The 27,986-nt window shown below is 30.9% G+C and overlaps 1 protein-coding gene across 1 annotated transcript; it reads right to left on the bottom strand.

Annotated features, from left to right (window-relative positions):
• On the bottom strand, positions 1-24,803 carry LOC139519100 (semaphorin-5A-like). The gene is made up of 5 exons (XM_071310897.1): positions 24,620-24,803; positions 5,722-6,006; positions 5,303-5,470; positions 1,890-2,054; positions 1-470 (listed from the first exon to the last, which is right to left on the bottom strand). The coding sequence occupies exons 1-5, from the start codon at positions 24,681-24,683 to the stop codon at positions 154-156; spliced, it is 999 nt and encodes a 332-aa protein (XP_071166998.1). The 5' UTR covers positions 24,684-24,803; the 3' UTR covers positions 1-153.
• Between the last annotated feature and the right edge of the window lie 3,183 nt (positions 24,804-27,986).

The raw sequence follows: 27,986 nt of genomic DNA, 5'->3' as shown, positions 1-27,986 counted from the left end.
TTGATGTTGTTTAGTAGTTTTAATAAAAAAAGTTCATAAGTGTAAAATATTACAAATATTATAAAATAATACTTTAACTTTTTTCAAGTATTGATAAATCGTTACAGTTATAGATAAGTCAAACACACATTTGCATGCTCTACTTGTTAATCCCTACGTCGTTTCAGTTGATGAACTGAATTTTTTAAACATTCTTGCAATTCTTCTCCTTATACATTCTGGACACAGATGGTTGTAGTCTAAGCATACCATTAAGACCATGGGCGTTGCCAACATCACTACACCAAAATACCCAAATGATGCCGCAGAAGGTCTGTCGTCACGTGCTGAGATTCTTCGTCTGATGGCGGATGATGTGTTTTTGTTGTCAACAGTCAAATTTCCTTTAAGTTCAATAAGTTCTTCTTTCATAATTTCTTTCAGCTCCGCTACAGATAGGTTAAGATCCTTCAGGTACCCCCATTTGTAAACTAGAAGAAAGGAAACATAATGAACGATATTTATGTTTAGAATGCCGATATATAGTTAGTCATTCGAAATGGAATTATAAAAATAAATGTGGGTTTTCTCATTGTCTTAGAAAATTGCTACCTTAACTGAATAACAATTACGACATTTTACGAGTTAAACATTTTCAGAATCAATCTTTTATTTATAAAACTGGTTGTTTGACGGATAGCTTAATAGCAATAATATCGATAAACAAAATGTAAAATATGCACATTTCGAAAATATTGTTCAGTGTTGCTTGAATTTGAAACAAATATCGAACTTCGGAAGTTACGAAGACATGCACACAGTAGAATCACCGAGGAAAATTCAAAAAGGAAAGTTCCTAATCAAATGGAAAAATAAAAACTACTAATTTAATCGATCGTTCTAAAAAAAATTATGTTACGTCATTTGATTAGATATCACCGTTGATTCATAATATAACCTCGATATCTTACAAACACGTAGATTATTCGCATTTCAAATTTCTTGGTCAAATAGAAGTTTTTAATGATCTTGACTGGATATACAGCCCTTGCACGGTCGGCTAAATTTCTTGGATAAACCCATCGTATCAATATTTGGCATAACCTTTCGGAACTATTGGTTTAATTTTCTTTTACTTTGTACTTTACTATTTTTTTTACATTTGAACCTGTTTTTGTATTTTGTATTTAAATACATCTATTCTGTTGTTGTGACTTATTTGAGAGGTGTTTCACTTGACTTTTGTAGTAATGAATTATTTCTTTATTTTTATTTTTCGATGCTATTTTATCAACATATAGGGGTAATTCATAGATTAGTAGAATTTGAAGCAAGATGGTGTATCAAATAGTTTTTCTTTATACAATTTCAACACAAAACAACTCAACTGAAACAATATAAAACATTCCTGAACATAACTTTTATTTTCTGTTTATTGCATATTCAGTTTCAAAATGATACCAATACAGCTTTGTGTATACTTAATTTGTTAAATCTCAAGGCGTTATCAGATATTACTCATATGATTTTCTCTGTTGTTTTTGTACTTTGTATTTAAATTAGAATAATTAAAAAAAAATAGCTGTAAAGACAAGAAAAGCTTGAATACAAAATTAATCGATGCAGGTAATCATGGTGAATGTTCAGTAATTTTACTAAAGACACCTTTTCCAATATTTGTTTTTAATAACAAGGAGCATATACAGTCTGCTCTCAATTTGCTAAAGTCTGTTAGTTGAAAGGTCCAAGCAGAGGGTTTCCCATTTTGTCGATTAACTTTGGTCTATTCGTGTGTTAACTGTGATTCTTTACAGCCATGAATGTTTAGAAAACTTGACATTAAGTTAATATTTCATAATACTTTGTTAACTTTTAAAGATATTATACGATAAATAATGTTTGTTACATACCAGGACATTCGCGTAAATAACACCATTCCAACGTTGTATTTTTGCCATCACAAAAAGACTCATCATTTGTTGGAACAGGATTATTGCATTCTCTAACCTTCAATCTGGTGCCATTTCCACAAGAATGAGAGCAATGCCCTGCTGTTTGCCAACATCCCCAACTTCCTTAACATAAATTGAAAATGCATTGTAATTCAGGTATGATAAATGACTTTTTTATGCAAAAAATGTTTTGAAATGTCTTTATATAGAACTCAGAATTCAAAATTGAACTTGGAAGCCAACATTTATCTCTACATAAGTAATGGAAGATGAGATTCAAGAATCACAAGTCCGTCCTTCTCTGCTTTGAAGTTAATATCAAAATGACAATGAAAATCTCTGTCTTCAGACTGGATACCTTAAATTTACAAACATCCTTATTCGCTCGATCGTCAAGATGTTCGACTAACATTCTTGTAAAGTTCTGACCTTCATCTTTTCTACAGCAAAATACAGACTTTAGAAATATTGTGATGAGTTGTTTTCAACCATCAATGTCACTCAGACGTCGATTCTTGTAACATCAAAAGAATTACCTTATGAAAAATCGCACTGATTCAAAAAATAAATACAACAAAGATGACAAAATGATCATTTTTGCTGATGTTACTAGATTAATTTTTCAACCTCTTTTCCTAATTTATTGAAGTAAGTGAACAAGTAGGTAACAACATAAATACAGTCCGATTCCAATGAAATGCCAATTGTCTATTGAAAAACTTGTCACACAAACACAATCAATTATTTGTTAAGAAATCAAACATCTTAAAAATGCCAGTACTAGTGAGGGTGAATTTTGTGTTTTTATCAGAGGATACTTTTTAAAGTGTGAACGAACTAGAGATATTTAATTACATTGAACTTTACTTTTGTCAAAAAAGTAAGACTTATTTGCTCAATCTGTCTTAAATGGAAAATAATAGTGCACAGGCCTAGGTAGAAAAGAAAAAACTTTTTGCGATTGCAAGATAAAAGACACTTAAATGTACTTCACAAATCTGTTAGTATCCGAATGTGATTCCCATCGCTATTACATTAGGTAGTAATAAACACGTAGCTTGGCTTTGATTGCTACTAAATAGATGTTGATAGTTTTCTTTAAGCTAGTTGCAGACCCAGCAATGTTCGTTGTTTGTATGAGTCATGTGATTTAAGTATCAGAAAAAGGGTAAAAGAACCTTCAGTCCATCTTCTCTTGTTAAAATTCTACTTTTAGGTTATTTCGTTGCTGTCTGTTTTTATGGGTGGAGAAAGCAGGAGTGCCTAGAGAAAACCACCGACTTTCGATATGAAAACTGACAATCCTTTTCAATTAAGATTGGAGTCGAATGCCCCTGCATTAGCGGGATTTAAACTCACAACCTCAGTGTTGACTGGCTAGTTTTTACAGTAAAAAGACCACTTATACCACTTCGTCACCGAGGACCCTTATGCAAGTTATTAAATGCAAATTTAAGTCACAACTGGTTAAGGTATAAGAGATGATAGAACAGACTGTAGATCTTTTTAATTGAATACATTTAGGATGAAGGATATGCTATATTGATGGAATCAATACTTATGTTGTCATAGGTAGGGTAAAACAGGATTTTCTCCGACACATTTCTGCAAATGCCAATGGAAATGTCTGAAAACCTGTGACGGCCAATATCCGAGAAAAAAGATATTAGTTTGTATACGTTGAAATAATAATTTGTAACAGTAGCTTCATTGGAATGAAGTTAAGAAATTTTACAGCATGGTTCTCACTGTCAGTCAAGTCTGAAATTCTTGTAGTATTGTACATGGCAGTGTCCGGTTAATAATGCTTTTGAATCTAGAACAATGATCTGAACATATTAAATCAAAGAAAAATTAGCATGGTCTGCATTGTAATATGATTATTTATTAACCGTTTTCAAAACTTCGAATTTTAGATTCTCAATCGAAATCTTCAAAATGATTCGAGCGTTTATGATGAGTCTTTTACGTCAAACAAGCGGGTATCTAAAATAAATTTATTTGACTGATTATCTTGACAGTTGATGCATTTTTAAAGAGAATCTATCAATTTGGCAATGTTTTGGTTAATTATAATGGTTTTTATGGTCGGAATTTATTTATGAGTTTGTAATATCAATCCTAGCACTACTATTGCCTTAGCTTATTCCATTCATTGCATGTAAAAATAACAAATGTGTAGGAAAGCCTACAAAAAGTTTTTCATGTCGACCTAATTTCGGTAAGCATAAATGATATTAAGTTTCATCGTACGACTAAAGTTACCTGTCCTGTTCTGCGTTTTAATATTGTACAATTTTGAAGAGCAATTGTCTAGCTGTCTAAATAAGTCTTTTCTTTGTTTTTCTAATAGTCTTTGTTGACTTGGGTGGGTAATTTTGAATGTGTAAAATATGATAAAAACCTCATAAATTCTTGTGTGTACCATTTTTTTTTTTAAATACGCGCGTATTCGATCAAGGCTTTCCCAAAACATGCAAGAAAAACAATAATTTTATTCCTTTCATACCTGGACTTTGATTAAACAGTATTTATTTACATTAAAGTATTACAGTGTTACAAAAAATTCAAATATAAATTTTTGTTCTTCAAAATACAGCTTTGAAATATAATTTGAGAAAGTGACTTCAGTTTCACTATGATCTTTACAACTCTAAATCTTAGGAATAAAACTGATAAGCGTGAAATAGTTTATAGTTTTTTGAGGCGAGGGGATTTCTCAGTTAGAGTTTTCCTTCAATGTCATCAAAGTCTGTGCTATTTTGTTCATTCCTATTCTCCGAATGAAACAAGTAACAGTACTTCGATACCATTAGGAAAATACGTATATTGTTTTAATAATAATTACTGTAATAAATTTCTAAACAGTTGTTAATTAAAGACTATATAATTTCACTCCGTCATAGCTCTGGATTCTTGTCCGAGATTGGATTTACTTTTGCTTTGTTTGTATTAAAAGCTGCTCTTAAAACGATTTTATTAGATTTGAACTTCGAAATAATTTGGACCTCGAGTATCAAACATTAATTGCTGAAATTTACATTTGATGCATTAAAATTGGAAGAATTGATGTTATAGCAATAGCCAAATATAAATCATAAATTAGCCACGTAGCTGTTATCCGAATACATCCAAATGTATCAATATAATAATAGGAAATGGCACCAATATTTGAATCTTTGCACAAAGAAACCTTGTGATTTGGAAATATCCCTTGATTAAAAGTTGTGACAAATCTGATCGGCTATTTTTTTTTTTTAAGTTTTAAAATATATAAACCGTCTCATGAAAACATGTTAAAAGCCAATAAATCCTAAGCAAGAAACGTGTGGTTTTTTTTTGTTTTTTTTTGTTATTTTATTCTTTCCTACCTTGACATGGAATTATGTTACATTCTAAGTTCTGTATGTGATCACCAATACAGTACGTTTCATTAGTTTCCGGAACAGGGTTATTGCATTTCCTCTGAAATAACTGATTGCCCTTCCCACATGTAGCCGAGCATTCTCCAAATGGTTTCCAAGTTGTTTCCCATCCTCCTGTTAAATACACAGAAAATCGTTAACACGTTGAAACCACGATGTAAAATCGTGATAAGTAAAGACAATTTCGCATATTATTTCTCTTTAAAAATTTAGAGATCGCCTGTTTTTTTGTTGAAATAAAATCAGATATATACTGCTGAATGAATAAGAAGAGGTTTGCTAAGAATGTAACAAATATTAACAATTATACACAATTCTTATGATTTACTATTTTATATATTTGAAACAAAACAAAATATTTGTACCTGAGATAAGACATTCATACGTCACGTTCTGATATTTGTAAACTCCTGGATAAGGATCCCCTACTCCACTTCTTGATGGTAAGCATGATTGCTTTAAATCACAAATATCCTTTGTCCCTGTAGTAATTGACACACTTTTATTATATGTATTGGAAGAAACAACAGACCCATGTGGACATACCATGGAATTTGTTCTACCGTATGAGGCGTCGCTGACCATGATGACCTGACCAACAGAACATTCAAGTTCTGGACTTCTATCGCTTTCACATAGTATGTACTGACCTGTGAAAAAAAACCCATTCTAACATGATTACGAAATATGTACATATAACGCAGTAGTCAATAGTATCAGAAGAACCGGTAAATAACAACACGTTGAAACAATGTATTTTGATGTACCTAATTTTGAAATTTATCGAAAACATCATATAAACATCTTTACGGCAAATGATTCTTTTTAATAAAAATTTAAAAACATTTGAGTCTTTTGACTTTCTTTGTTGTGTTTATGAACTGAAGGTGTGTTTTTTTTCGTCGTATTTTGTTGTTTTCCATAGCTTTATGGGTTTATTTTGTTGTTTTCCATGGCTTTATGGGTTTATTTTGTTGTTTTCCATGGCTTTATGTGTTTATTTTGTTGTTTTCCATGGCTTTATGGGTTTATTTTGTTGTTTTCAATAGCTTTATGGGTTTATTTTGTTGTTTTCCATAGCTTTATGGGTTTATTTTGTTGTTTTTCATAGCTTTATGGGTTTATTTTGTTGTTTCCATGGCTCTATGGGTTTATTTTGTTGTTTTCCATAGCTTTAAGTGTTTATTTTGTTGTTTTCCATGGCTTTATTGGTTTATTTTGTTTTTTTTTCCATAGCTTTATGGGTTTATTTTGTTGTTTTCCATAGCTTTATGGGTTTATTTTGTTGTTTTCCATTGCTTTATGGGTTTATTTTGTTGTTTTCCATGGCTTTATTTTTTAATTTTGTTGTTTTCCATGGTTTTATTGGTTCATTTTGTTGTTTTCCATAGCTTTATGGGTTTATGTTGTTGTTTTCCATAGCTTTATGGGTTTATTTTGTTGTTTTCCATAGCTTTATGGGTTTATTTTGTTGTTTCCATGGCTCTATGGGTTTATTTTGTTGTTTTCCATAGCTTTAAGTGTTTATTTTGTTGTTTTCCATGGCTTTATGGGTTTATTATTTTTTATAGCTTTATTGGTTTATTTTGTTGTTTTCTATGGCTTTATGGGTTTATTTTGTTGTTTTCAATAGCTTTAAGTGTTTATTTTTTTGTTTTTCATGGCTTTATGGGTTTATTTTGTTGTTTTCCATAGCTTTATGGGTTTATTTTGTTGTTTTCTATGGCTTTATGGGTTTATTTTGTTGTTTTCCATAGCTTTATGGGTTTATTTTGTTGTTTTCCATGGCTTTATGGGTTTATTTTGTTGTTTTCCATGGTAGTGTACCTTTGTTCGAAATTCATAAATCGATTGAGAAAAAAACAAATACGGGTTACAAACCTAATTAAAATCAATAGTGTGTTACCTGTCCGATAATAAAGGTACACATTTTAGCTTGAACACATTTTCAAAATCTAGAGTTGCTTATCATTTTGGTCATAAATTGATGAACATAAGTAGTGATAGTTTAATTGCCAACAATACAATTATCCATCAGAGGTCAAATGAAGCCGAAAAAGGCAACTTAAGGTCACCGCACTGTCCTTTAACATGTTAACAATGAGTTAAACCCATTCCGCATCTTCTTTTATAATGTTCAGTATGAAATTGTTTACAAATGACATAAGTGATGAGTATTCTAATCTTAAAGAAGTTGTCTTATTACAATTAACAATTGGCTTGATATATTTTTGATCTACTGAAATATCATATAGCATTGAATCATATAAAATATCATTTGTTTCAATTTTTAAATTATTGTCGTCTCACAATTTATTCTTAAATATATTGACCTTATTCCTTATAAATTTTTCTTTTATTATAACTTACTGCTATTGATTTTTGGATTCAAAATTTTAACATCTTAAAAAAAACCTCTTTCTGTGAGTTTGATTTATTCAATGTGTAGAATGCCACATGAGGGGTGTCGGCTATGTTTGACATGGGGTGGCGGTTTTGAAGCGGAGAAGAACGATCACGTATCAAAATTTCTTCATAGTACCAAATAGTTAACAAAGGTACCAGGACTATAATTCAATACGCCAGACGCGCGTTTCGTCTACATAAGACTCATCAGTGACGCTCAGATTGAAATAGTTGTAAAGCCAAACAAAGTTGAAGAGCATTGAGGACCAAAATTCCCAAAAATTGTGCCAAATACGGCTAAGGTAATCTATTCCTGGGATAAGAAAATCATAAGGTTTCAAAAAATTCAAAGTTTTGTTACAGGAAATTTATAAAAATGACCATATAATTGATATTCATTTCAACACATAAGTGCTGACGACTGGGCTGGTGATACACTCGGGGACGAAGCGTCCACCGGCAGTGGCATTGACCCAGTGGTGTAAATAGTTATTAACGATAGCATTATATTTTATAATGACTATAATTTAATACGCTAGACGCCGGACGCGCGTTTCGTCTACATTAGACTCAAAAGTGACGCTCAGATAAAAGTAGTTTTAAAACCAAACAAGTAAAAAGTTGAAGAGCATTGAGAACCAAAAGTTTCAAAAAGTTGTGCCTTTTACGGCTCAGATTGTCTACGTGGGAAAAGAACATGCTTATTATTTAGAATAATCCATACTTTTGCAAACAATTAATTATAAAAATTACTATATAATAAATATACATGATAACACCGAAATGATAACTAACTACAGAATGAAAACGAATACATAAAACAACCTAAACCAACGCATAAAACGTCACAGCCAAGTCAGCCGGATAGATCGACAAACAAAGTGACATATCATTTGAATTTCTAAATATTTCCAAAAAGTAGGTTAGAATTAGATCCGTAGATGGAATTTAACCACATGCCACCTACTCTGATGACAAATAACAACCTTAAGCTATTTCATTTTAAGCCTATATTTTAGTCTGTTAAGAAATGTAATTGTTTTATGTTAGCAACGAAAAAAACCCTCAGATAAGATTTAGAATGGAAATGGGAAATGTAATAAAGAGACACGACCAAAGAGCAGAAAACAGCCGAAGGTCACCAAATGGTCTTCAACGCACCGATAGAAATACCGCATCCGGAACAATATATGCACTAGTTCAATGATAGTGGCATCTCACTGAAATCCGAAACATATGAGTTAAATGAACTAAAATAAAAAAAAAAAAACTAATACTAATAAAGGTCAAAGGCTCCTGACTTGGAAGAGAAGCAAAACAGTTGTGGGTTTTAACATGTTTTGTGAGATCTCAACACTACCTTATTCCTTTTGCCAATATAGAATAAAAGAAAAGAACAGCAGTACCCATAGTAAATTCCAGTTCAATAGAAGTTCGAGTGCGATGTTATAATAGGTAACAAAAGAAACATGCAAAATGACAATGATACAAAGCTTAACATGGAATTGTTATCAGTTACTAAATGCCAGCTCGAGACTTTAATTAAACCGATTGAAAGAATGTGCCTCCATCATATGAAAATCAGGAATAAACCTTCCCATTACTGGTTTAATATTATATCATCATCAATCATACGAGAAGATCATAAATCGTATCATTCCAACAACTGGTTTTAAAATACATGTTAATGTATTTATTTCCAATGCATAGACCATATAAGTGAATCAATATTAATACCAAAATATGCCATATCATTAATGTCATGAAAACACTATCGTAAGTATGTTTAAAGATCTGGTTGACTTTTGAGGTAAATGTCGATATTTTGCGCTTTGTACAGAGTATTGCCATAACAGATTGGATGTGAAATATCTGAACTTATAAATGACTGCATGTTGATTCATACGAATGATGTTCTTGAACCGATGATAGAATTTAGTAAAGCTATTCAAACAGGAAATCCAAGGGTCTAATCTATATTTAACAAAAACGACAAACGAGGAACACTTATGAACCACATCAACAAACGACAACTACTGAACAAGGACAAGTGCAAATAAATGAAGCGAGTTTCAACGTTTTAACAGACGCCAATCTTCACCCTAACTTAAATGTAACATAACAACATAGAAAGCCACATTATAAAATACCAATTTTCATTTAAAGACAAATGCAGCTGTATACATTTTTACTCTAATACATGCATTGTCAAAGAACATATCAATCTGCTATATGTCCGTTTTTTAACCTTTAATGACCTTTACTGACGTATTCTTAACGTACTTGGAATACGCCATTGTGTGTGTGTGTTAGATTTTAATGTTGTGTTTCTGTTGTGTCGTATTTCTCCCCTTATATTTGATATGCATAAGTTCATAAAAACATTATAGTGTTGAGCTAAAAGAGATATGTGGAAATCATATGATCTTGAGTATACATATTCATATAAGACATTGAAAAAGTCACGGAAAGATAACAAATTGATATGTTCATAGCATTTTCTTGAACTCTTTTCTGTGCAAGTTTATTAAAAAATAAAATCTTATAATGAATCGGGTACATCCTTTTGCATCCATACGTGTGTTATTTAACTGTTTTGTGCGTTAAACGTTTAAAAGAAAAACTTAAAACATCTCTACTCTATAGTAATAGGCTACTGTTACTGATCAATTTTAGACGGCGATGCTCTCTTGTCAATATCTAATAGTTTGTATATATCTGAAATTGTTCGATACGCTCGTGTATTTAACAGAGTATTAGAAAAGTTTTCCTCGAAGATTAAGCAGATACATGACTATATTTTATTTCCACCCAATCCAATACGCACCGAATATTAGATTTTTTTTAATAATATTTTTTAACCTTTAATGACCTTAACTGACGTAATCTTAATGTACTTGAAATAAATTATTTTTTTTATCTTATTATGATTAGGACTTTCCGTTTTTAATTTTCTTCAGTTCAGTATTATTGTGATTTTACTTTTCAATTGTTGTCTACTTCAATGTTTATCTTATTCTTTTGACATCACATTTCAATCTCATTTAATTTTTTCCATTCCATTATCTTAAATCCACTTATCTTTTGTATCGATATTGGAGATTTCAATATCGGATGAATAAATAACTGCTGCTTTAATTAAGCTTTTCTAGAACATCAATTGTAAAATTCTTTCCTATATTTGTATTATAGATTTAGAAGATTGACCTTTAAGAAAACACTACCACTTATAACCTTATTTTGAAAATTAAATTGATGCTTAATATCAATTAAATATCTTTATAGCATATATTAATAGAACGAATGAATCGGCCAATATTCAGTTATTATAGAAAATTTTGAAATTCATGTTAGAAATGGATATATTGCTATAATTTTATTGCTTGTTTTTTTAATTCAAATCCAACAAAACCATTTGAAAAAAAGGAAAACAACTGGATAAATGGAGACAATAAATGCAACAGTAGTATACTGCTTTCCAAAATTCATACCTCGATTGAAAAAAAAAATCCGGGTTACAAACTAAAACTGAGGGGAACACATCAAATATAACAGGAGAACTACGACACAACAGAAACACAACACTTAAAAGTAACACACACAGAAACGAACTATAATTTAACAATGGCAATTTTCCTGACTTGGTACAGGACAATTTAAGAAAAAAAGTCGGTTGAACCTGGTTTTGTGGCTAGCCAAACCTGACGCTTTTATGGCAATGTTCAATATAATCAAAAATGACAACATTACATGACAGGTCTTCGATACAAATAAATGGGAGAACTAATAGGACAGAGAAACACACACATAATAGCTTTCAAACGGTACAAACTAGACTATAACGCACTTAATAGAACATTAAAGTCTGAGCAACACGAACTAAATCAAAATTTTTGGGCGATGGGGTGTTCTCAGACTGACAAACATACTATCAGTCTTTGAAAATAAAGCACGTGGCAAGGGCACACTTGATAAGTCACATTTAAGCATCATTTGATATGCTAACTAATGTAATTTAAAAAATAATAACAACGTTTTTTTCTTAACATTAATAGGAGTGGAACATTTAGCTAATACTTCGATATTACCGGGCAGTTTAGTTCAACTTTTAAAACATATTTTAAAGATAGCATTAATAGATTATTTTCCAAAGACAATGATTACACATTGTTTGATTATGCATGTAATCTTTGGTATGACCCTCAAATGAAGTTGGGTCCTGCATGTTTTATTTGAGAGAAAATAATGAGAAAAAAAGAAAAGGAAGGCAGTTAGAAAAATCATGCCGTTATCTGTGTGAACTGGTAAGATCAATTCATTTATGCTTTAAATCAATGATATGCATTAAACAACCAAGGTATTTGTATGTATACCATTTAATTTGTGTTTTAAATTGATATTTTTATTTCTATTTACAATCTTCTCATGTGATCACGATGATTAATTACATGGCTTATAGTCTTTAGACAAGCATGGGGAAAAAGTTAATTATGAGTTCATTCATTGATGATTGTTTTTGTTTGTTTATTTAATTTACGTAATTCTATGTATAGTTATATATTGTCATATCTTATAAATGAAACAGTTTGACTTAGTTCGGTGGTTATCAATTTGACACCAAATGGGTTTGAAACAAATCCAATACTTATATTAGTTAAAAAAGAGTATAGATTGAAGGCCATACGGTGACCTATAGTTGTTAATTTCTGTGTCATTTTGGTCTCTGGTGGACAGTTGTCTCATAGGCAATCAAAATTATAGTATAATTCTGAATTATAGTCATATTTTGTACCTTTTTTTTTACCTGTAAAATTGTATACTTGATACAATATTCTGCTATTAAATCAAGGAAAATGTGCAAATATATTTTATATTTGATTAGTTGTAAGCAGGAAAATGCATTGAATTTGACAAATATAACTTTTTTTTAAATGTATTTTTTTTTATAAAAGATACATTCTGCAATTAAAGCAAGGAAAATGGAAGAGATATTTTTATTTAATACTAGAACACACCCGTGATATCGCGGGTCCGTGACTGATATATAACTATGTGTATGCCTTATTTTAGTATTGGTATTGTCATCTGATAAAGTCATGCCGATTATAACATGTATAAGGTGCACAGTTTTCTCTGCTTTCAAAATCTTTCTGTTTGAACCCGTCGACCTGGAACCTATCAATTATTAGTAATATTGATAATTTGGAAAATAAAAGGGCCTGAAATGGAGTATTATTTACTCAACAGTATACAGCAAAATTCTAAATACACTGTTCGGTGGTGCGCCTGTCAGATGCGGAACGTACAGATAAGGTAATAGGTAACAGGTGAATATACTATTGGTATCGGTGTCGGACTCGATCCGAAACTTCTTAATTAAAGGCAATATTAATTACGTGGAAAACAAATGGGCCTAGAGTTGTGTAATTTTTAATCAACACCATTGTACTATATTAGTTATATATATGAAGTTGAATTCTTTGATTCATCGTTTTTACGTGATGACGGCTGACAAATTGGACCTCGTAATTTTAGTATTATAGATAGTACAAGTAGGAAGATGAACTGAATTTGACAAATATTAAAAAAAACAATAGTCAAAGATGTGTACAAAAATGTTTCTTTATTTTACAACTTATCAATGAAACGTTTTAATTGTTGGTACATTCTAAAATATAGCAATAAAGTAGGATTTGTATTGGAGTATTTATAATATGAAAAGCATTCAGAAACTAATGAATTGTTTACACACACTATAAAATTAATGAATGTTTTGTCTTTAGTCGTACATGTATGAAATGAATAGATTGAATTGATATCAAATTATTGATATAAAAAATATTTGATTTATTTTTTATTCATTTTACAAATTCAAATGGAATTACAAAATAAAAAAAATATATCTGAATGTAGGAAGAAAACATCGATAAACTCTATCAAAGTAGAAACAGACTGTACAATTGTATGCTCATTAAACCTTTTGTATTTTTGTTATCTTTACAAATAGATAATTGGTATAATTAAAAGTGGCAAAACCTGGAGTAAACCCAAATTATTTACTTAGAAGAATTTCTTTCCTAATTATATTATAAATATAGAGCTTATGTCAGAATCTATGACCAAGTGTCATAGTGGTGAAAAGATTAATTGTAAAACAAACTAATTAAGGTTTTATGACAATGTTCATTTATCTGTTATTTCATCATGACAAGGTTTTTATTGATCTTTTGACAACAATGGAACACTTTTACAGTAATATTTCCAAATATCACTCTTGTTTTAAGGAAAATGTATGAAATAAAATGAAATAACACGAAGAACTAAATCTGATATATAGTGTTGTGTTATTCCATCAAGTGATTTCAGTGAAGTGTGAAAATTAATTGAAAATAGAAAATTAATATGCAAATGATTATTTTCTTAGTTAATCAAGAAATCTTAGTTTCTGTTTTTGTTAAATCTCCAACATTCTGTTAAAGATATATAGTAATTGAAAAAAGTAATGCCATGTAATGATGACGTTACACAACATTTTGATAAGCAATGCACCACATTACAATAACATGTAATGCAAAAATTGCTACATCACACATTACATGCAATTACTTGGAAAAATGTATTTCACTACCATGCATTACAATTACAAATTGGCATTACTCCATGCCTGTGACATAATGAACATAATCTATTAAACGGATATTCTATAAAGGTCAACCAAATCTAGATGGCGTCCGTAAAATTTACAAAGAAATGATTTCAATATAATCATTTGGAACTCTTGGTTTAATAGCTTCCTTGTGAGTAACAACCTTTTATGAAGGAAATCAATATAGGAAATGAACCCCGGGAGTAACGTATCAATTAAGAGATATATCGTAAGGCTTACCTCTTTAAAAACTAAGCAACGCAAACCCTAACAAAATCAAGGGATTATCCAAAGGAAGCTATTGAACCAAGTATTTCAAGCTGGAGAAATATCTTTGGCATTTTTATTGATGCAATCACAAGTTATTTGAACATATCGAGTTACTTGAAATTTGTATTTTATGAGAAGGCTCTGTCGTTTAAATTGTATTAATTTTGTCTTTTGTGGAATATCGGTGTCACAATTGTTTACGGATGTGTTTCAATTATCGTTAACACAATCTCGTCTTTCTTTCCTCGCTTAAGGTATCACCAACAGTAGCTATATATGGAGCAGGATTTGCTTATCCCTTCAGAGCATCGAGCTCAACCTCGGTGTTTGGTGGAGTTCTTGTTCTTTGTCAGTTTTGTTCCGACGTATTAGTTGAATATCCTATTGATATCTCCTGCCTCTTTCAGTTTTGATAAAAACAATTAAAGCTTTCACGTTAACCATAGTAAATTCAATAGTATGCTTGGTAATATGATACTCGTATACAACAAGAAATGAAACCCAGGAAAAAATTCCTGTAAAAGTACTGTGCCATAAAAGAACCAATTTTAGGTATTGATAGGTATTTGGGAATCGGACGCTATGAAATTTATTGGATATCTTTTTATCACTGTTATGTTGTGTTATGTATATTGACATAAACAGAGTTTTAAAGTTGAAGATATACCCATTATTACAATGTACATTTAATTCAATGTTTAATAAATTATTATACAAAAACATGTTAATAAATCGATTGAGAGAAAAAAAACAAATCCGGGCTACAAACTAAAACTGAGGTAAACACATAAAATATATTAGAACTACGACACAACAGAAACTCAACACTTAACTGTAACACACACAGTAACAAACTATAATAATACAATGGCCATTTTGCTGACTTGGTACAGGACATTTTAAGAAAAACATAGTGAGTTGAACCTGGTTTTGTGGTTAGCCCCATCTCCAGCTTTTATAACATTAAAATGACAACATTACATGATAGGACTACAATACAAATAAAAGGGAGAACATATAGAACAGTGAAGCACACGATTTATAGCTATCAAAAGGTATCAAGTTTATAATTTAATACGTCAGATGTGCGTTTCGTCCACACAAGACGAACCAGTGACGCTCAGAGTCAGATAAAAAAATTCGAAAGCTTAAACAAGCACAAAGTTGAAGACCTTGGATAAGAACATCCTTATTATTTAGAATAATTCATACTTTTGCAAACAATAAATTTATAAAAATTACTATATAATAGATATATACATGATAACACCGAAGTGGTGACCAACTATAGAAAAAAAAGGATTACACAAAACATCCTAAACCAGTGCATAAAAAGTCACAGTCGTGTTAGCCAAAGAGATCGACGTTCAAATGACCACATTTGAATTTCTAAAAAAAATCAACAAAAAAAGAAGTCTCTATCTTTTAATGATTTTTGTTACACTGAACACAATGCCACTTTTAACATTCGAGTGACCCCTTATTTAATAGTTCAGATTGAAAAATCTCAAATATGTTAATCACTTCTATTAAATTATGCTTAACAGGGTTTGACCTCTGTGGGCTTATCCTGCTGCGCTCATCAAAGCAATTTATTCTATACATAATTTCATAGAAATTGATCTAATATTCACCTATTTAGGTGTGAAACATGCATTTATTTTTTTCCCTCAAACACTGAGGAAATAACCAGATATATACTTTCACCACCCAATCTCAATACACAATTGTTAGTAGATTTCTTCATTAATATTTTTTACCCTTTAATGACCTTAACTAACGTAATCTAAATGTCCTTGGAATAAAATATTTTTATTCTTATTTATCTTTTATCTACTTTAATGTTTTATTAATATCTTCATATGTTATCGCATTTCAATATCTTTCAATTATTTTCATACAATAATCTTAAAACCATGTATCTTTTGTATCGATTTTTGGGATTTCAATATCGGGTAAATTAATTACTGTTGCTTTAAATGAGCTTTACTAGAACATACATTGTAAATTTCTCATGCCATCACGATGATTAATTACATAGCTTATAGTCTTTAGACAAGCATGGATAAGAAAGTGTATTGTGAGTCCATGCATTGTTGATTGTTTTTTTTTTTATGAACTTGTGTAATTCTATGTATATTTATATATTATCATATCTTATTAAGGATAGAGTTTGAAACAGTTAAGTGGTCATCAATTTGACACCTAACGGTTTTTAAACAAAACCAATACCTATATAAGTTTAAAACCGAGATGAAAAACTTTTCCTCAAAATACAAAGATAAAATCCTAGTGGAAAAGATACGAACGATATCAAGGGGAATTCAAAATTGCAGACTAAATACGACAAAAAGACAAACAAATTCTAATAATCCATAATGGTCAACATAATGTTCAACCTACTCATCATGGCGTCCTTAAAAATTTCCAATGGATGATTTCAAATTTATAATTTGTGCTCAGGTTTAATACTTTCTGTGGAAGAAGCAACACTTGGCCTGCATGAAAGAAAACGTGACAAAAAGTGTCATCTCATAAATATCGTATCAACTGGGAGATTTATACTGTATATGCAGACGCTGCCGAAAGTTTAATTCATAGATTTGAAAAGCTTATAATTAGAAAGCTGAAATCATCCCTTTCGTCGTAAAGTTTTGTTCTCATCCGACTCGCATTGTCAATGTAAATAAGATATATTTTGAAATTTGAAAGCTTCACTTTCACTGGTAGTCAGTAACCAAATATGAATGATCTTCCGACTATCGTATCATTTTAATAACAAAAATATACATTTGAAAACGAATGTCAATGTCTAAATGTGTAAATAATAGATAATGAATCTCCACTTATGTTTCTTAAAAATATTGGATAAATGTATTGAACATCTATCAAGTCTGTTACAGGTTATTCGTTATCCCAATAAAATCTGCATCGAGCACGTTTTACGTCATAGCTAGAAAAGGTAAATATTAACCCAGATCAGAGAACAATTATTAATTTTAACTTAATGTGTCATGTTTTATTCTATTTCAATGAATAGGACGATTAAAATACTTATTGTCTGATATTTAAAAATATTGTAACGTTCTATAAATAGTTTTCAAAATGGTCATTATTGGCAATGATAAACAAAGTTTAATTATCAATAATATAATTCGAATAATAGTTATCAAAGGTACCAGGCTTGGGATTTCATACGCCTGACGCGCGTTATAAAATAGTTATACAGTCAAACAATACTGCATAAAGGTAATTTATGCCTGGGATTAAAAATCCCTTAGTATTTCAAAAAATTCATACTTTTGCAAAACAGGAAATTTATAAAAATGACCATATAATTGATATTCATGTCAAAACCGAAGTGCTGACTACTGGGCTAGTATAAGTTACAAATTAAAAGACTTAATAAACTTGATATAACTGTGAAAAACTCTATCCATCTCTTTTCAATTGTTTAAAACAAGAACGTTTTTTTTTCTTTGAAGTTATATAGTCAGACATGCTCCTATGTATGCACAATTTAAAAGATGTTGTCCATATAATGGAATTTGATGCGACTGTCATACAAGGGAGAGGTTTAGCTAGCTATAAAACAAGATTTTATCCAATATTTTCTTCATCAGAAAATGCCTGTACTAAGTCAGGAATATGACAGTTGTAATCCATCTGTTTGATGTATTTGAGCTTTTGGTAATGCCATTGATTAAAGACTTTCCTAATTGAATTATTCTCTGAGTTTTTTTCTTGCTTGATATTTGATGTCATTAAGGAGTAAATTTACCCTCAATTGTTGTACTAGATATACAACAATTAACTAGTAACTTATGTACTAAAATACAAATTATTAAACGAAACGACCATATCACATATTGCACCTGCTGTTTATTCCCTTATTTGACTGAGTTGTTCCTATCATTTGAAACCCTCTTATAGCACATGACCGATATGGCATTATATATTATCATTTTAAGTAGATTTATGCACTCGCTCCCTTCTTTATGCCTGGTTCATTGTGTAGTTTTATATTGTGACTAAGCATTAGCTCGGACCATCTTATTCACTCGTTTGGTACTACCGAGTATCGAATACTAAAATGATACTCGAGGAATTGGTTTACTGTTATGCTAGGTTCACACTGCCGATCAGACAAACTAGATCAATTCCGATCAAGACAGATTAAGTCATTTGAAGCTTAAGACTGGTCTGGCTCGTTCGATAAGAATGTTCGGGATGGTCTACCTTGATCTTCATCGATCTGACTTTCTACCCTAGTGTTTTTGACATTTCAAAAACATTCGAGTAAGGATCGAGAATCCGTTCACTCGAGAAAGGAAAGATAATTTGGCGAGTAGCGATGAATTTATCGAGAATTTATCGTGAAGGGATCGAGTTTGGTCGGAATACAAATATTTGAACGATTAGTACTCAATCATCTCGAGCTTTGCTCGGCCAATATTCGTGACGAGATTATCACGGGATAACGACGTTCTTTAGTTTGTACATTGCCATTGGCCACGTCGGCGACTACAGTGACGTCGCCGTGGGTTTGAGTTGTTATTAAAAGTTATGGCTGAACAGACGTGTTTGTTTATATTGGCGAGCATATCATACGTTTAATCTCCACAATTCGATCGTTTCTAGGAAATGCCATCTTGTTTTATTCCAGACCAACTCAACCAGATCTCTACTCGACCAAATTCGACCACTTTTTTTTAATCTCTACTCGGATATCTACGAATATACATGCCTGCTACAAGTTTGTATGAACCTTCTTGCTGCCAACCGTTTTTCAAGGTTGCATTTCATATGCCGGAAAAAACGACGGCTCAACGTCTGTGATGTAACATGCCAAATAATGCATCATTTTATATATGACGTCACGACATAATGACCGTTACATTTCGAAGCATGGTTGAAAAACGTAACACTGTTTAATCTTCGGTCTTTTAATTGAAAGAGATACAGCATTGATGAGAAGCTTGCATAAATTCAACCATTGACATATGTGTCCCTCGGGCACAGCCGGTGTGGACATATGTGTCCCTCCGGCAGCAAGTGTGTGTGAAGATTCGATTAACATCCATTACTTCCTTTGTTATATTTCAAATGTACATAGAATTAACTCCACGAATATCTCCCATGTAGATAACTTAGATGTACGTTTACAAAGAGAGGAAAACATATCAAACGAACAATCAGACACAAAGGTCAAAAACAAACCGACGCAGCCATGGAGAAAAACAAAAAAAGACGACAAGACAAGCAGCAGTCAACATAACACATTATTGAAACTAAAACCTTTTTTTAACGACATTATATATTTATTCACCAAATATGGTTGTTACATTGTTACTTCAAGAAACTAAGTTTTTCTTGATGTATCTTGTTATATTTCACTGATTACCCAGGTTAATAATCAACTGCTGGTATAAAACAGTATGCCTATGAAATCTTAGTGTGCTTTTGCATATTACTTACACTAAATGTGTTCTGAAATTATTAAAAAAAAATATTGTAATATAAACATTTTTTTTAATTTCCACAAGAATTACCTAGATTTACCTTGATTCATTAGTTTAGTGTTGTTACAACATAATCCTACATAATCCTATTGAAATAAAAATTCTGGGAACTCCTACATAAAATTTTACTGTTTTACCAATAAAATTCAAAATGTAGGAATAGCCAGAATAAACAATATATTATGTACAAGTTTCTTGAAATACAATTGTACAACATTTCATTGCAATTTGTTATAATCTATTTAATCGTCTAAACTTCATTTTACTGTCTTCAGTAATGGATTAAATTTTATTGTTCTGTTTTCGTTATATCTTTTAATGTATTCGTGAACAAAAATTTGATAAAAAATTATACTTGTCATTCTAACATACGTTCTGTGAGTACACACCTATGGTAAAATATGAATATATTGCCTGAGCTGATCCGATCGCACTCCCATGTCATATGGTTTTTTTTCTGAATAAGCTTCCCGACGTCATAGAACGATGACTTAAGAATATAAGCATTTTAAAGGAAATTACACGCTTGTGAAATCGAAAATCATCTCTACAAGGAATCGTAAACAAACCAGGGGCGGATCCAGTCATTTTAAAAAGGGGGGGTCCCAACCCAGAGTAAAGGGGGGGGGTTCCAGCTATATGCTCCCATTCAAATGCATTGATCGGTCAAAAAAAAGGGGGGGTTCCAACCCCCGGAACCCCCCTCTGGATCCGCGCCTGCAAACGATGCTTAAATGTATAATAAGCCATATATTTTTTTTTAACATTTAAGACATTTAGTAAATTATCATTTAAATTCATACAAAACTATCTAAATAAGTTATTGTAAATAGATTAAGGATGTCACTTATTCAGTTTGCTCCGTTCTTTTACGGCAATTTAATAGTGCGTTTATTTATGGGAACGGCTAATATTTGCCTCCACTTGGAGCGCTTCGAGACAAAAGAATTGCCGTATTTGTCCTATTAGAATTGAAATAATTCATAGGGCTTCAAAATATCGTGATTTTACCACGGGTTGTCCCTTTATGCCTATATTTTACCTCTCGTTATTGCTCAGCGTAAAATATTTAGTATCAAGGGCCCACCCGTGGTAAAAGCACGATATATTATAGTCCCATGAAATATTCCTTAAATTTCTGATTACAATATGCATATGATTTGTATATAGAAAAACCTAAAATTATTAGGAAATAATCCAGACCAAAATAATTTTTGTCTTAAATTTTTATATCCGATGACAAATTGCTTTAACGATACTTTGAAATTTAAATCTTATTTTACCATTTATTCTTTTCCAATTTTTTTTCTAAAAATCGACAACGAATTAAAAAAAATAGTTATAATCTTCTTCTTCGTTACATACATTACATATACGGGCATTCTTCTGTTTTCATTTAAACAATACGTCTTTTGTTGGTAATATGAATTATAAAATTTTCATCTTTATATCTTTAATTTATTCTCTGCTAAATAATGAAAATTGAAAATATTTAGCTGGCTCATACTAAGATTCCCATTTATTTGTAAAATACTCATCCATTTGCTAACTCCTATTAATGGTTCAGTTTTATCTCAACAAACTGAATAATATATTATGCTTGTTGAAAAGCTTGAAGCCTCAATGTAATTACCTTTTCAGATCAGTTCCTGTCTATGAATATTTATAATACGTATGATAGAACTTTCAGACTTTAACATCTGAAGCCAGCCTTTTTGCAAAATAAGGTGTTGAGATATATTACCAGTGTCATCTATAATTTTATGACAAATATCAAGTTACACTTAATCCAATTTTCAAAACAATGGTTCTATTTTAAAAAGATAATCAGTTTGCCTCCCCAAATAACCTCTTTTTCTGATTTCTGTGAAGTTGGTACGTTTTTTCGTCTGTCCACCGCCATTATATCAATTACCCAACATTTAAATACTTCTCTATCAAATTCAAGGATGTGTTTGATATATCTAGGACTTTCTTCTTTTAAAAAATCATCTTAAAACACAACCAATTAATACCAACCACACTGAGATATTTTAACTACCAGTTTGAAATATCATTACTAATGAGTTTACCTACCCAAGATGCTTTCAGAGACATAAAATAACTTTGTATGTCAATCATTTGTAACCCCCTTTCTTCGTATGACTTTATCATGTTGTTTCTTTTAACCTAATCTGGTTCAACATCCCAGATGCATTAACAACATTTGCCCTCTAAATCTTTTATTGAGTTATATACATATAACTTTATTTATACTTTTCTTGTGTTATAGGTTAAAAGCTTTAATGATTTCTGTATTATAAACATTCATATATATTTGTATAGTTTATATTTAACAAATTTAATTAAACAAATTTTTTTTCTGCAACAAATCTAGAAAGTGTGTCAGATTTGCGTTGTTTACAATCCATTATCTCAAAATGCTGACAATTCTTTTCTTCAGATAATCATTGATACAATATATTTCTATTCTACTTGTTTGTGAAACAAGTTTAAGAACTAGTTTGATTAATATCTAGATATAGGTCGTCGGTTAGTACTACACGATCATTTCTTACGCTGTATTGCAGTTGGGGTCCCATAGCCATATACAAGTCAGATACTTGTATAGGAGTATCGAGGTGCTTACAGTAACTTCTAAGTACAACACGTTCTGCATAGTATATGTTTTGAATTATATTATAATGATTTAGTTTAGAATAGACAAATGTATGTTTGTTTAGAGATGGTAATAATTTATGATCTTTATTAAATGTTGTATCGCACATAAAAAATAAGTTACTGCGAGCAAGTCAAGCCTACATTTTGACTTGCCTCTTATTTAGCCATGTTGATAGAGTAGAATTGATTTAAATTCAGACGAATTCATGAGGGAGAACTTTTAAAATAAATATTCACAGGTATCATGTTACCATACAAAGCACAATAACCAATGTAGTGTGATGTCCTATTCTAATTTTATCGAGGAAGATTTTCAGTTTATCCAGATATTTCCATGTTAAATAGAAATATACATGACATGAAGCATTTTTCTTGAGAATAGTTATTGATTTAATAGCAGTATGTAATGTAGAAGTTTCCACTTAAGTATTTGCATTTCTTTTTTTCACTGGTTTTACTAATTTAGAGTGTTAAGTTAACCAATTAGCATGAGAAGATATTTTATCTAATAACAATGATACTACTGATACAAGACTGCTTCATGTCTTGATCTTTCCATCAATATTGACAAATGGACGACATTACACTTAAATCTATAACAAACGGGATTGTGAATTTGCATTGATTTACGACGTGTCTCGGTATTTCACACGTGTATTTATATATGATGTTTCTGTTGTGATTTCGGTTGGATAATATGCTATGTTTGTAGTCCAAAAAATTATAAAAAAAGCTTTTTTGGTGCCTTCATTGTCATGATCATTGTTTGGACTGGTATTGTGAAAATTAATGTATGAATTTCATGATTAAATATTCGTCCTTAAATGTCCCGTGTTGATGTGTTTCCGTCGGTTTTAGTTTGTAACCCGGATTTTTATTTTTTTTACCAAAATAATATACTAAAACTACTTATATCTTAAATGTACAATACTACCCAGACTCTCATAAATTTTGTAATGATAGTCAAAGAAAAATTAAATTCACATATTTTTAGTCCTTTTCCTAAATTAATTTAAGCATTTAATGTGTGTATAAATACAAACAAAATGCTTGACTCCAGTAACATATGTGGTTCGTGTTGTGTATTCTTTAGTTTTCTATGTTGTGTCATGTGTACTGTTGTTTGTTTGTCTTTTTTCATTTTTAGCCATGGCGTTGTCAGTTTATTTTAGATTTATGAGTTTGACTGTCCCTTTGGTATCTTTCGTCCCACTTTTATATGTACAACGAATAATTCTAGTTTAATATATGTGGAAAACATTAATTTTTATTGGGACCAATCTGTGCTTAAAAGGATAATGTATACAAGTAACTTAAACACATAGGAAAGTGCATAAATGATATATATCACACATCAAAATTTAATAAACTATATGGCACACAGTTTTTATTCTGACGGTTTTTACTTCATAAAATCAAAAGTTGAAGTGCCTGACCTCCTTGAAATCTCAGGGTTTTGATGGTGAAATGTTCAAACATATTTTTTTCCAATGTAATTGAATTTATTTTTATACGAAATAATTAGTTCACGTGACACTTTCTTTATTTGTAATCAAGTTACCTGTTTGTCTTTTTCATTTTTAGCCATGGCGTTGTCAGTTTATTTTCGACTGTCCCTCAGATATCTTTCGCTCCTCTTTTAAATTAATGATCAATAATTTAAAAAAAATGAAGGATTATTAAGCATATCACTTCTTCTGTTATGTCTGTTAATTTTTAAATAAAAATAAAGAATATTAATATTAAATCGTAACTTACGTGGATAAACAATAGCAATCAGTGTCCAAATGACAAAGATACAAAACCAACACCACTTTATCATCAGGACGCCTAGGAAATCGATGCAGTAATGAAATTAATCAGCAAATCATGTGCTAATTTGGAATAAATTTTAACTCATCCTTGCAGTTGTCCTTTTAACTGCTTAATATACGATACTGAAGTTTTCCATTTCATTATTTTTGTTCAGGTTATGTCAAAACAGTATTGTCACGTTCTATCTCGTTAAACTTTAAAAATTAAATTAAATAGGCGGATGTATTCCAGGCAGTTTTTGTGTTCAATAATAGGCAATTTCATCGATGGAATACAAATGTATTTACTTATCTACCTTAAAATCAAAACAGCACTTAAAACGAAAAGAGGTTGCTCAGCAGAAGCGAAATGTCATTTGTCACTATATACTGGTATTATATGATATCCTCCTGAGTATATTATGAAGCTATGGTCGACCATATCAGCATGATTGAATATAAATTACTACCAAAACAAGGACTTGAGAGTTCAATGTATTAACTTAATTAATATGAATGACCGTTTTAATGAGCAAGCCTTCAAATTAAAAAAAAAAACAAGATACTTTTCAAAACATAATAATTCGTGCATAACTTATACCTAGTAACATATCGGTTATATAAGGACTAATATTTATACTGAATACAAAAGCTTTTCAACATTAAAACTCACTGTGTCAGTTTTGCTACAATATGTTACTACAGTCTATTCCCCGAGCTCTTGCAAACAATGTTAGAAAAAAACTTATCAGTATAATGAGCCACACATGGTGTCAGACAATCTACTAAACAATTGAAAACAACTCGTTGAATAATTTCTTGCGTTCGATGCGCTTTTCTGGATTTACCTTCATCGGGAACGCTGAAAGCCAATATATAAAATATGCAATATATCGGGTCAAAATTTTAATTCCTAGACATTGACAAAGTATCTTTTAGGAAGGTATGGCCATCAGACCTCAGCCTTACTAAAAATGAACACTTTCAGATAACTTGTCCGAACGAAATACCTATCACAGATTGTTATAATGTGATATCAGGACGAAATGGTATTATCTCTTTCGCATACCAAAATTAATATATGTCAAAGAGGGACGAAAGATAACAGAGGGATAGTCAAACTCATAGACCGTAAATAAACTGACAACGCCATGGCAAAAAAAAGAAAAAAGACAAATAGACAAATAGACAAATAATAGAACATAATACACAACATAGAAAACTTAAGTCTAGTAAGAACATTTTTAAACAATCTCTCATTTTAAACCAACCGTCACAAGATGGCATAATGTTTATGCTTCAACATCTAAAGCAAAAATTGCTTAACCAAATAATCAACATAGCACTATTATAGATATATCTTTCAAAGTGACAAAGGAGATCATAAAATAAGGAAAAATCAAAATTTATGATATGACCTTGACCTTTAACCTTGGCCCTAATTTTATTCCAATAAACAAAGGACCTAAAATCAATATATCTTGTTCTTTATCACTTACCATTCATGCTATACATTTATATATTCCTTATGTCTAATATTGAAGGGGAAATAACTCTCATATGGAGTCTTTGTATTGCTTCTGTCAAAATTGGACACAAACATCATGAGGATATAACGAGGAATTTGGTAAAATAAATTTGTCGCATTCGTTTAAGGTTACGGAGGAAATGCACTCACAAGGAAAACTGTGTTCGGCGAGATTACTCCTACAAAGAAAAGTATTCGATTGAGCAGGGTAAATTTCTAATGCGCATAAACTGTTCGATATCATATACCAAACAATTAAGTGACATCCAGCGAAACAAAATTTATAAGTAAGAAATTTAAGTAACTGAAGTAGAAAAAAATCAGTAGAAGAAATTCATAGGTCTTTCCACAGAAAAGTGGAAAGACCTAATAAGGCTTTGCACGAAGTTTTCTACTGCTATATGTACAAAATAGTTTATATTTGTTTAGGGGCCAGTTGAAGGACGCCTCCGGGTGCGGGAATTTCTCGCTACATTGAAGACCTGTTGGTGACCTTCTGCTGTTGTTTTTTTTCTATGGTCGGGTTGTTGTCTCTTTGGCACATTCCCCATTTCCATTCTCAATTTTATCTCCATTATTTTTTTTATGCTGTTTTAATACCATTGCATAATAAATATTCGTAATTCACATGGCTGCAGAAGGGTCCACAAACCTTAAGCCCATATTTTAGTTGTTTAAGTCACGTAAAAACAATAAAAGCATACAGGTGTTCAATAAATAAATCCGGGTCACAAACCAAAACTGAGGGTTATACATCAACTATAAAAAAAAACAAAAAAAACAGAACAACGGAAACACTGATACAAATGCCTGCGTGCAAAGAAACGGACTATTTGATAACAGCTTTAACTGCATTTTTAATCTTAAAAATTATAGTGAAAATGCCTCAAAGTATTTCGTTTTACACCTGTATATTATTTGTTTTCCCTTTTCAGTTACTATCATGGTAAAGACGAAGTCATGAAATGCACCAAAATTTGCAGCAAAATCATTGAGCAGACTAATAGGATATGCACGAAACCCTGTGTCAAACTTAACCCCGCATGTGGCGTTATAGAAGGTGATATTGTTTTACATAAGGTAAATACAATAGTTATATAATTAACAAAGAGAGAATAACTTGTAAATAAATATCTTGAACAAATGTGTAGTGTTAAAATTAAACTGTAAAAAGAAAATTAGAAAAAAATACTTTTATAATAAGCATCTAGTTGCTCCGTCTTTTGGGAGGACTTGTAGATGAAGTGTATATTTCTGAGCCATTTGTAGACGAAACACGCGTCTGGCGTACACACTTTAAACCCTGTTACCTACAATAACTTCATTATCTCGTGTTTTTTGTACATGAAGTGTGTATAGATCCTGAGTAATTTTTCTATACTAATCAATATTTTGAATATTCTATCCCAGCATATTCGGGGGGGGGGGGGGGGGGGGGGGGTGTTCTTACATCTACATTTGTATATATAATATTTGAATAGCAACAAAATATCATTAACTGTTTTACTGTTGACAAAATCCTCAGACATATACCATAAATGTGGACTTCTTTTGCACTGATAGGCAGGAGAATGTCATATTTTGTAATCCAGTCTATAATGGATAGCCAGAATTTTTATGTAACATTCCCAAAAAACGTGGAAAATATTTTCTCTAATTTCTGAACAAAATGTACATAGTTCAGTTTATTTTATTTTAATTTACATTTTAATAAAAATTGAATTACGTGGTAGAATCCTACGAACAATCTTAAATTGAAAGTTTTGTAAAAAAAGAATTTCTGGTTATAATGAATGGCATGGAA

Source organism: Mytilus edulis, chromosome 4, assembly GCF_963676685.1.
Source record: "Mytilus edulis chromosome 4, xbMytEdul2.2, whole genome shotgun sequence".
Classification (NCBI taxonomy): domain Eukaryota; kingdom Metazoa; phylum Mollusca; class Bivalvia; order Mytilida; family Mytilidae; genus Mytilus; species Mytilus edulis.
The sequence above is the reverse complement of the archived record's forward strand: the minus strand, read 5'-3'. Positions and strand labels throughout refer to the sequence as shown.

Bases quoted from the DNA above. Each gene is read 5' to 3' on its own strand.
- LOC139519100 (XM_071310897.1), bottom strand. From the start codon at position 24,683: ATGATAAAGTGGTGTTGGTTTTGTATCTTTGTCATTTGGACACTGATT. The intron at 6,007-24,619 runs GTAAGTTACGAT...TTTTTTTCACAG, and splicing joins GATTGCTATTGTTTATCCAC to GTCAGTACATACTATGTGAA. The intron at 2,055-5,302 runs GTAGGAAAGAAT...ATTTATGTTAAG, and splicing joins TAACATAATTCCATGTCAAG to GAAGTTGGGGATGTTGGCAA.